Source organism: Lepidochelys kempii, chromosome 1, assembly GCF_965140265.1.
Source record: "Lepidochelys kempii isolate rLepKem1 chromosome 1, rLepKem1.hap2, whole genome shotgun sequence".
NCBI classification, from domain to species: domain Eukaryota; kingdom Metazoa; phylum Chordata; order Testudines; family Cheloniidae; genus Lepidochelys; species Lepidochelys kempii.
In genome coordinates, this window is record NC_133256.1 from 286,644,241 (window position 1) to 286,655,957 (window position 11,717).

Genomic DNA, 11,717 nt, shown 5'->3' on the forward strand with positions numbered 1-11,717 from the left:
AATGGGGGTAGAAAATTATAAGATCTTCCGGTTGGGTATTCCTAGAGACTACTTTAACTTCCAGTAGGGACTGAACTGGCCCGAGGATCAAGCGTCTATAAAAGTTGCTGAAAGCTGCTTTCTCCTGGCACATGGCCTTACACTGAGCACAGCTCAGCCAGATCGGGGAGCTTGGCCACTGGGGCAAATTCATCCCAGGTGTAACAACTTCTCATCTCTGGTTTAACTCTATTTACTGTAATGCAGTTCTAAATTTACCCTTGTTTTAACTTTATTAAAGTCAATGGAGTTACACTAGAAATGAGTTTGGTCCTTTGCTCCAATTTCATCTCAGAACCTGACAGTTTTAAACCCTAAAGTTTCTGGGCCAGATCCAAAGCTAGTGTAAATTGGCATCGCTCCATTTGGCCCTTTGTGTAGAAGTAACTATCTTGCCCATAATGCTTTTAATTCTGTCACCCCTCTGTCAAGTTATAGCAGATTCTGACACCTTACAGACAGATTTCCCATTCTCGGTATATTCTTAATGCAGCTTTTTTATTTCACTCTACAAGCACCAGCCCTTGAACAGAGGTGGTCACAAACAGTATATAGGCAATCCCGTCCTTTTGGGATCTCAATCCAAACACCAGTGCTTGGTTCCCAGGAAACAATTCTGCTTTGATAAGTGACTCTAATTAGAGAGATTAAGGAAGAGCACAAACTCCCATGCTACCTACCACAGCTCCCTGAAAAAATACAAACTTTTTTTTAACGACTGAACAGCACTCACATGCTTAGAAAAAGAACTGGGAAAACTACACAGAACAGCACCATGATGTGACTCCCCCACCACAACATCTTTCATGGTGGTTCCTTGTTACCCCTTAATACTTTCAAAAAGCGACACCTTAAAAATTAAATAAATGGTGTTTTCTCTATTATGACATAGGTTATTTCATAATGTACTGACAGAAAGAATTCATTCGCTCAAACAGAATCCTTAAAATATAAGATCACAGGTGTGATGCCAGCTTAGTCCATTTCCCTTGGGAATAACTGGCTTTCTAATGCTTTTAGAATAGTTTCAAACTATGGCATGTGTTTTGGAAAAAGCTACCATCACACTTTGCAGAAATCCTTTACACTTGAGAAAATATTCAGAAACCCACTACCTTTTGTCACAACACCAAGCTAACCAATTTAACCATTTTCTCTTCAATAGACCACTGAAGAAAAAGAAAGAAGCCTTTCAATGTGAGAGCGAAGCTCTTCTTTCTTGGAAACCTAGCCCTTATTGCCAGTAAATATGGAGATTGCTTTTACAAACGTCACAGCTGGTGTGGTCAAACTAGCTGAAAGTGGAGCAAGATGTATCAAAATAGAGCAACAAAAGTGATCTACCAACACATCAGCAATATATTATCTATATGAACATCTCAACAGAGAAGCTGCTGTGAGGGTTCACAAAATTAGGTTAACCTTTGTCATCTAACCAGTCTTTTTATATCCCACAGGCTGCTGTGACTATACCAGAGGCAGGAAGGAGTGGGGAGAATGAGACCGTATTCTCTTTTCAGGTCTGGTCTTCTTTTAGTTCTACTGTGTCTTTTCATTGCTGAAGGCAAAAAGGCATCCTCAGGCTGTCGAAAAGGAATGATCTCCAAAGTGACAGAGAACCTATATGTCAAGGCAACTACTTTCAAAGCATCTATTCCAGTAAGTTAATCCCATTGGTTGGAAAGATTATATGTTCATTTTTACTTACTTACAGATATTTCTGTGGCATCAGAGTATCTGAGCACCTGGCAATTTTAATAAATTAATCCTCTCTACACTGCCATGAGATTGGACAGTATTGTTATCCCAGTTTTAAAGATGGGTAAAACAAGGGGGCATAGACAGGTTAAGTGACTTTCCCAAGGTCATGGAGGAAGTGTGTGGCAGAGTTGGGAACAACTCTGATCTGAGTTCTAGTCCTGTGTATTAATGATTATTATTTACTTGTATTACCAGAGCACCTAGGAGCCCCAGCCATGGCCCATGACCCCCTTGTGCTAGGTGCTATACAAACACAGAACAAAAAATCCATCTTTCCTCCTTCTGATCTGGAGGGGAAGGTTAGATGTACATTAATCTAAATTAAAATTCATTATTCTTTGTAGAAAGATCTCATCAAGAACAGAAGATTGTTAAAAAAGACAACCAAAAATTTGTTTATGGTAAGATCTGGATTCTTTGTTTTCCACTTCTTTACTTTGATCATATTTCATTCTGAAGGAGGTCGGAGGGACTGATCAAAAGGAATGGTTTCTGTTAGAGAATTTGGTGATTTGTGTTTAATTTTGAGGGACAATATTAGACTGAGGACCAGAGATTGAAAAACTCCCTACGAATAACACATTGGGCTATTAACACTGAAAAAGATTCTCTTACAGGCCCCCTAGCACTGGGATGTAGGGGGAGGGAATGGGAAAGGGAAGGGCTGAGTGACTGTAGTGCCAGGTGGGGGCAGTTGGAGGCACTTTGTCCCTGTATAAGGTAGAGGCTGGCATACTGTCTGGGATGATAACTGGGAAGACTAGTACTGGTGCTTGCTGCACCAGTGAAAATGGTATAGCAGGTGCTCTTCCCCAGCTGTATTTTCCAGGGACTAGCTAGTTCACCTGAGGGCCAAGACCATAGTTATGCCCCCATCTTCCCACATATGGCCTGTTAGGGTGTGTATTATGGCAGGAAGGCTAGTGGCCCCACATAGCATTCCGGAATCCCAAACAGCTGTGCTGAATTTCCCCCCTCCCCCAGCGCAATATTGCACTGGAAGAGGAGAATTGGACTCCTGCCTCCCAGTGAATCCACATAAGGACACCTATAATTTGGCCCAAATAATGTAATTTGGGGTTCACTATATTTGCTACATGTCTATGTTTCGCATTCTAGGACAGAAAATAATAGATTCATTGATTATACTTTTGTTAATGATCAGTCTCTGGTGTATTTCGCTTTCGGGTTAGCACAATATTGCATTGTCTGGGTTGCAATCCCCCCTGTGGTAATGTTTATTTGTTCAAAAAAATAAAAGCAAATGGCTGTCCATCGGGACAATAAAGAAATTGACAAAAGGATTCCTATTGCCCGTCTGTTTTATAAATGGTGAATTTGATAAAACTTAAATTTTAGGCCAGATTTGATGTGACAGTTTCACATTGAATTAATGTCTGATGTATTTTGTTTTCAGAAAAATTGCAGCGTTCGAGATCAGCTTCTCTCATTCTATGTGAAAAATGTTTTTGGAGGCCTTGATTTTGGAAGTGAAAAGGTCTACCTGGCTAGCGCCTTTCAGGCCCTGCAGGAGAACCTAAACAACTGTGTGAGTATCTTCTTTGAAGCGAAGTGAGCCAGGCTATCCCAAGCACCAGAAAAGGGCTAGATCATCCTTTTAGCAGGCGGGGTGATTCAGAGCTCTCTGAGGAGCACAATGCTTTCCTGGGGCTTCCCAGTTGTGCGGGGGAAATTTTACTACACTCATTTAGCATACGCCTAATGCTAGCGCTGCTCTGTGTGTGCGCACGTGTATCATAGAGCCTACTCCCAACCCACTCTCCACCTACTGCTTCCAGGGTGCAGCTACAACCTGAGCACTGAGGCTGCAATTGGACAGGTAGAGCTGGAAGAGGGGGACTCTGAACTCTATCCTATGTCCCAGCACAGCAGGGCACAATCTCCTGGAGGTTAGCTGGAGGTTGTCTTGTGCCAACACAGAAAACACTCCATGTGAGGGAAGCCTGAATACACGTTTTTTTCTCTCACAGAAGACTCCTAACTCCACTGACCTCCATAATAACTAGAGATGCTCACAGAGCATAATACCTGTTATGTGTTCCTACTTCAGCAATGTACCTTTAAGGAGTGGTTAATTCTTACCCACACTTCATTAATGCAGCAAAAAAATAATATTTCCATTTGAAACCGCTGCTCGTGTTTCATGAAAAATGAGACAAGAATCCCAAAGTATTTTGAAACAATTTTCACTGTATCATGAAACATCAGTTATTTACTTTCCTGAGTTTTATTCGTATGAAAACAGGATTGTTGATCCTTAGAAATTCATCCCCTCCACCTGCTTTTCTCTCACTTGAAATCACAATCCCTTGTCATAATCTCTTCCAGGATTGCCAGCCATGGTGTCACAAATAGAGGATTCTGATAATAAGTGACCATAGGTGCTGGAACTAGAAGTGTGGGGGATGCTGCTGCACCCCCCAGCTTGACGTGGTTTCGATCATATCCAGGGTTTACAGTTCGGTTCAATGCCTCTCAGCGCCCCCACTATATAAATTGTTCCAGCGCCCCTGGAAATGACTAGCCGTTTATATACAGATGAGGAATGAAAGAGGGTAGAAATGTATGACACAAGTCATAGAATCAAAATGTATCTAATTATATCTATTAATAAATGTATAAGTAGATATTAATTCCATACAAATATTTGCAGTACAAAATAATCAAATGTAGAGAAGCCCTTGCAGCATTACAGCTCAACTAAAACACATTCTATATGTTTGTACCACATGAAAACATTAAAATATCAATGGGAAAACCCCCACCAGTACTCAGACTCTATCGTTAAGGACATCCTAGGTTTTTGTATGTTATAGCAATTCTTTATATATGTATATACTACATTCATACATACATGCATGCACACCCATCATGTAGTGTGCCATAATTTGATGTCTTTGACATGTTCAGTTTGCCATATTGTATTTAAAATGTAAAGAAATTCCACTGTTTTTTCAGAAAATCAATTATGCCATTAAAGGCACCAACACATTCCAAGAAACTCAAACTACCAGCAATGACTGAATTATGAATATTAATTACTACCAAATAATTGCACTCTTTGCAACCTGTAGCACACTCTAACCTACAAATAACTTGGATCCTGTACTGTATAACTATGTAGACAAGATACACGGGGTTTTTTGTTGTATTGCACATTTAGAGCCAGTGCTTACTCGATAAAAATCTAAGTATTTTAGAGTTTAGATTTCTGGATATTGACAGGAACTGTACTGAAAAAATATTTATAGGCGGGAGAAGTCCCCTTCTCTTCTACTAGAAAAAAACAGGTATTTGAGAAAAGATTTAACATTAGCTTTCAGAATTTACTATAAGGCAAGATTTCTAATTTTTGTCATTTCGACAGCACTTTTAAAAGTAAACGCTATACAGATTTTAAATCAATGATACAAAATCTTACATAAGAATAACATAAAATGTAGACAAAGAACAAAACCCAATGAATACTTTACACAAAGTCCTGGATTGCTATACCGCTTCACCCCCAAAGAGTTTAGCAATCTCATGATCCTCTTATTTGCACATCTGTTGTCTCCTTTAGATAAGATACATTCTTCCTTTTTATGATTTATCTTATGTATAAGATGCTCATAAGAAGGAATTTCTTCCAAGTCAACATGCCAGTCTCAGAGGAGTGGCACATAATGATGGTGCCACCTTCCGGGGAATCAAGTTCTTGGGACAACCAAGGCAATAGTAATTCATTATCAGACAAGCATCTTGTATAGTCCCATGTACTGCAGAAAAGTCATATAGCTAAGATAGTTCTGACTCAGTCAGTAACATATGATTCCATACTATATATAAAAACTTCTATTTTTTGACCAAATATTTCTGATATAAAGGCCCTACCAAATAATGCGCGCTATATTATCATTCTGATTATTACACCATCAGCTCAAGTCATTATCCAGTAGGCTATGGGAAAATTTTTCACAAGCATCTACCTGATTTAAGAGACCAAATCTCACTTTCAAAAGTGACTTAGGTACTGAGGATCCTTATTCCCATTTATTTCAATGAGACGTGTTCTCCCGTGCCTAAATCTCTTTTGGAAATGGATTTAGGCTCCTATGTCACTTAAAGCTTTTGAAAATTTTACCTTACATTTGAACAATGTGCCCAAATCCAACAAATTCATTGCATGATTTGAATTGTTGCAATTTAATTTCAGACTCACTAGCAGATCTTACACCACAGCCCAAACATAATCCACCTAATCATATAGAGAGCTCACTTTCCCATTAGGTGGAAAGAACAGTTGTATAATATGTATGAACACTTGGGGCAGAATTATTCTCTATAAATTATTTTGGGGCAATTTTATGTCCTGTATTTTACAAAAGTCACATTAGATGATCACAATGGTCCCTTCTGGCCTTGGAATCTATGACTCTATGAACAGTCATTTAAAAAAATAAATTCAGTGTCATCTCTTTTGGATGCATTAGTTCTGTGGCATACTGTATCACTGTTTAAAAGTATAAAGAATCATGACTAATTTGCCTAAAAAAAGCCTAAAAAGTAATGTTTAAATATTTTGTATAGAAAAGTTATAGCATTATCCATTAAAGTAGCTTTTGTTTACATTTTCTCTTTCCAAGGCACCTCTGATAAAGGTTAAAGGCAATCTAGACCTCAGTAGTTTTTTGCTTGATTTGTTAATAAGAAATATCAGATCTTGACTTCCTCATTTGCAGGAGAACTCCTAGAAGGAATAAGAATTAGTGGGACAATGACATCACAAAAGATTTTAATGATGAGTTGAGAGTAGTGGGGATCTTTAGTCGGAGTGTCACAATTTTTAAAATCATTTTCGAATCACTTGGAAAACTTCTTTTAAAATGAACACTGCTAGTAAAAGACATTGTCAATGGCCTCATGCTCCTGACTGTGGCGGCTCTGTGATTTGTGCGTGGGGGGTGGGGGGAGGAGGGCGTGTCTTTTTTGTGTGTGTGTGCTCTTTGGGAGAGTGAGTCTCCCCTAAGTTTGTCTTCTAGTTTGCTACACAAATTCCAAACCTGGACTCCCTACTTCGCCATCAATTCAATCAGTCCACATTCTTATTCTTTGTATTGTGGTAGCACTCAGAGGTGCCAGTCAGGTTTGGAGCTCCACTGTGCCAGTTGATGTATAGACACAGCATAAAGGACCCTAAATGCCAATTCAATCAAAGAATCAAAGCCAATTCTATAGGGATAGCTCTGTGATCTAAGCATCACACAGGCTCCCTGGAACCATAGGTTCAGACCTCAGCTGCTCAGCCCTTTGTCCTTCTAAATAAAGCTCTGGATTTTGCCCTCCTTACATTGAGCAGTACCTTACTCCTGGAGCAGGCCATTCACTTTTTACTCAAGCAGATGAGCAGTTTTGACAGTTTTTCCTGACGAGTCAAAGGGAGCAAGTCTTTAAGTCTGCTTTCTTTCTCTAATGTTGCTCTCAGTGCTCCAGGGCCCCATCTGCTGATGGATGCCATGAAGGTCACTGCAGGAGGCTCCGTAGGCTGCTGAAGGGAAGAAAAAAACATTCAGACTGATAAAAGCAATGTACTGGACCAGTATCTTACTGAATTCCAATCTTTAGTTTTTACAGCATGGGTTAGACTAAATAAACCCTTTCCCTCCACACCCAGCTTCATTTTGATTCTTCAGTGATTATATAAATCTATGTTTCAGATAGCCATATGTGGCTGGTCGGATACCTCTACTTGACACTTACATCTATGGCTTCCTTGCTAAATTTAGTTACAGGAGAAAATGGTTTTCAGGCTTTATTCTGACAAAACTCCCAATGACTTCAATGGGAATTGAAAGTTTGCAGTTCAAGATTGCAGAATTGGGCCCTTAATTAGCACTAAAAATGGGAAGAACAATCATTAAAAATTCCACATGGAAACGTAAATTAACGTTGTAAATAGCTTTAAACCCACTTTAAGTAACCATGTAAGGGAACAGAATTGCACTCACTACTTTGCAGAGGTCTCTTAAAAGAAGGAGGTTCCTAACGTGAGTGGTCCCTTGTACAAGTTTCACTGTTTTATGTTTTATAGCTTTCCCAAGTGTGCTCACATATCTTCCAAAAGCTTATATAAACTCACCCATTTACAACAGCAAGTATGGCCCAAACGTTGCTACCTTTACATATCTGTATCAGAAGCACCGAGGAGGCTATATGACGGGCTCTGTTCTTCCTTATTATCAGTTGCTTACGCCAGACTCCACATTACAAGAAGTTCTTCTGATTTTCTTCTTGTCCCTTCAGCTACCTTGTGCTCCATCCACTAGAATAACTACGGCTGTCAAAAAAATAAAGAAAACATTTGATAAGGTAAAGCCCTGATAGTTGATTTCAAAGTTGCACTGTTTGAACACATGGTTGACTTCTACTTCTAACACCTTTCTCTTACTGACAGCTTGGAGAAAAGGGCATCTACAAAGCCATCAGTGAACTTGATATTCTCCTTCCCTGGATTCAGACTTACATAGAAACCATCAAATAAAAGTCAAGGAAAGTGACACAAGAAAATGCCACCATACTGTGCACGCTAATCAAAACAAAAAAGCACTGCAAATCATCAGAAAGATGATATGCAATCAGCCTGGCAGTAATTTATCACACTGAAAAACTGTTTTTGTCCATAACGTCGTCAAGGCTGGGATTTCCAAGAGCACTCAGAGTTGGTCTAACTGTTTTCACTGAAGTCAATCATGGGATCAAATTCAGGCCTACCTGGAGCACTTTTGAAAGTCCCACCCAAAAACCATACGTTCTCATAGAAGAACCAACGAAGTAGTACAGTACCACGGGCAGATGACACAGCCCTTGCTAGTACTTCACTCATTGCTCTGTACGTTGGGATAAAGCGCTATATCTAGTGATTTTAGTTTGAGCGCAAGTGGTTCTAATTACCTCACTCGCATTAAGGCTTACTTTTGTGCTTTGTTACGGATGTAGACATTGCTGGTGTGTAACATTATATACATAAATGAGACATGTTAAGTGTTTGTCATTACTGTTAATTTAACGTGATGTCTAATAAACATACCATTGTTAATGACAAAATATCTGCCTATTCCTTATGCGTGTTCTTTGAGATGTGGTTAACTATCACTGAAATGATGCAATGCAGAAAGCATATCACAGAATGGAATGCTGAGATGATAAATAAATTAATACAATTACTGATCTGGGAGATTGGGTTTGCAAGGTAAATTTAGCCTAAGTGTAAGTATTATTAAAATGAGGCTAAGGATTTACAATGAATCTTTCATATACTGTATAATTAAGAAAGAGCTCTAGTCTGAAATAGAATTGACTATACATATTTTAAAAAATTCCCAGTGGAGACTAATCAGGAATTCAAAATTATTTTAATCCATAGTATAAAGTATATATGTTGGTGTTTGCAAATACATGGTGGAATAGTTTTACAGCACCAAGCTGCACAGTAACTAATGTTCACACATCACTTTTACTGACCCGACGATACATAGGGCCACAGCTTGCCTTGTGCAGTAACACTCCATAAGCTAAGGGTGTGTTTTTTTCTCTTAGGGCATAGGTCCCCAAACTGTGGGGCGTGCCCCACAGGGGGCACAGAGGAACATGCAGGGATGGGGAGCAGCTGAAGCCTGGGCCAAGCCCATGGTGGTAGGGGGGGGGGCAAGGAGGGAGCGCCACCCAGTTCCTCTCCAGGTCCCAGCCCCGGCTGCTGATCCTGTGCCCAGGGCTCCGCTCCCGGCTCTGTGCCTGGGGTCCCAGCTGCCGGCCTCAGCCCCTGGCCTTGGCTCCACTCCTGGCCCCACCCTCGCCCCCAGCTGTAGCCCCAGCCACGGCCCCCTTGTTCCTGTCCACGTCCCCCCTTCCCAGAGCTGCGGCCTGCTCCTGGCTCCATCTCCGGGGGCGGAGGAGGGGTAGACACGGGTAAGAGGGGGCGTGAGATAACAAGTTTGGGGACCGCTGTCTTAGGGCAATAGGTAGGCAGTTTGGGGGCAGAGGCATGAATGCTTTGTGCATATGCTGCAGTCAGCAGACTGTTACTGAGGGAGAGTATGGGATTCCTTTAGGGCTCAATCAATTATGAACTCTCTTGGGTTCCTGCACAGGGGAGCAGGCATGTGTAAGGAGCTACTTGCCTCCTTCACTGGCTACCCACATTCCTGGAGCCTATGCAGGGCCCAGAGTAGCTGCTGGCTGGTTGCTATTACTCTTCCAACACAGGTAGGTTGCAAGTGGGCAGGCAGGTGAGGTGAGCAGGTGGAGTTTTGGCTTTACTCCCAACCTCCAATGCCCTGGTCAGCACCCTGGAGCCTACACAGAGGAGGAAGCTGTGACTGTGATTCTGAGAGTCACAATCTGCCTTTTACCCTGCTCCGGGAGAGCACAGCTACATGTTACCACCGGTGCTGGAACTGGGGGGGGAGGGGGGGTCAGATGGTCACGCCCCCCCCCCTTTAACTAAAGAAACATATGCACCGTGGGAAAAACATCAGAGGTGCTGGTTGTGGGGAGGCATGGGGGGGGTCACATCCTCCCCCCGATTTCAGCTAGGGATCACACCAGAATGTGGCCAGCAACAGCCTGTCGGCACTGCATGGGCAGGAAGGGACGGGAGCTACTTCCAGCCATAAGGGGAGAGGGGAAAGGGATGACTTGGCCCATATCTTTGCAGAGCTCTATCCCTTCTCCTCCCACCCCTGTGGCGGGAAGCAGCTCCCATCCCTTCCTGCTCCCACCGTGCAGAAAGGCAGCTAACGCCTCCAGGTTGCTGCTGGCCACTGACATAACCTAGCTGCCTCCTGTCCCCCAGCTGCAGCGCAGGCAGGAAGGGGTTAAGCCTTAGGGCATTGTTCACTGGAGCCCCAGGGAACCTGACTGCAGGGGCTTCAGTGGCTGTGGAGACTGGCCGGAGAAGGCTCTCCAGGGGAGGGTGTCCCCTGCAGGAGGAGTGGCACCGCACATGGCTGCTGCCTTGGTAACAAAGCCCAGGAGACGGAGCAGCCCCACGCTCCCTGGGGACAGTACCGGGGCCAAGCTTGGTGGTGGGGTGGGGTGAGATGGGGCAAAGCTGGTGCTAAACCCCTGCCCGGAAGGCTCTTGCAGAGCCTGCGAGTTCGAGGTGGGAACAGGCTGGAAATCACTTCCCTCCCCGCACCCACTCCAGTAATGTTTAGAACAAAGTTGTCTTATTTTTTTTGTTCATACCTTAAATATTATAATGTGGCTACATTTTGTACTCTGGTTATGTGTATTACAGTTGTACTCTCTGGGATATTTAAGCAGCATTTTAACTCCTTGTCCCCCCCCCCCACTTCTACAAAGGTCCTGGCACCCTTGCATGCTACCCCTTACTGAAGCTGGATCACAGGGTTCCAATTCACCCTTTACTGAAGACCATTCAGATATGGTCCATACTGCCTCCCAACACAAACCTTCTTTGTCTTTCACAGTCAGGATGGCTCAGGGACCCACTGCATGGCTGACTCTACTCTGCCTCCTCAAACAGCCCTGCTATATATTGTAAAAGCAGGATTTTGCTCATCGTATACACGGTACCAACAAAATATCTATGTACCGTGAAATGTGATGACAGCCAATATACAGTGGCAATTTGCAATGCACTCTAATTTTCTTTAGCATCAATTACTTCATTTTAAAAATGGATACCAACATTTTGATAGATTTCTGGAAACCTGTCAGAAATCATAGCTGCATTTACTGATGACAAGCTATTATTTTCAATCCATGGGTTAATTATGTTGCTTGATCGCAGATTCTGTCACTCACATAGGAGAACAGAAAACTATCCCTTTATATTTATGTATAACATGAAGAATGATGAGATGAAGAAAGGAGCCTTTCAATACAGGCAATGA

At 42.1% G+C, this 11,717-nt stretch overlaps 1 protein-coding gene across 1 annotated transcript; it reads left to right on the top strand.

Moving 5' to 3' along the window:
- The first annotated feature begins 1,536 nt into the window (after nt 1-1,536).
- Nucleotides 1,537-8,341, top strand: IL26 (interleukin 26). Its single transcript, XM_073331396.1, has 5 exons — nt 1,537-1,698; nt 2,145-2,201; nt 3,218-3,349; nt 8,104-8,169; nt 8,255-8,341. The coding sequence occupies exons 1-5, from the start codon at nt 1,537-1,539 to the stop codon at nt 8,339-8,341; spliced, it is 504 nt and encodes a 167-aa protein (XP_073187497.1).
- The last annotated feature ends 3,376 nt before the right edge of the window (nt 8,342-11,717 follow it).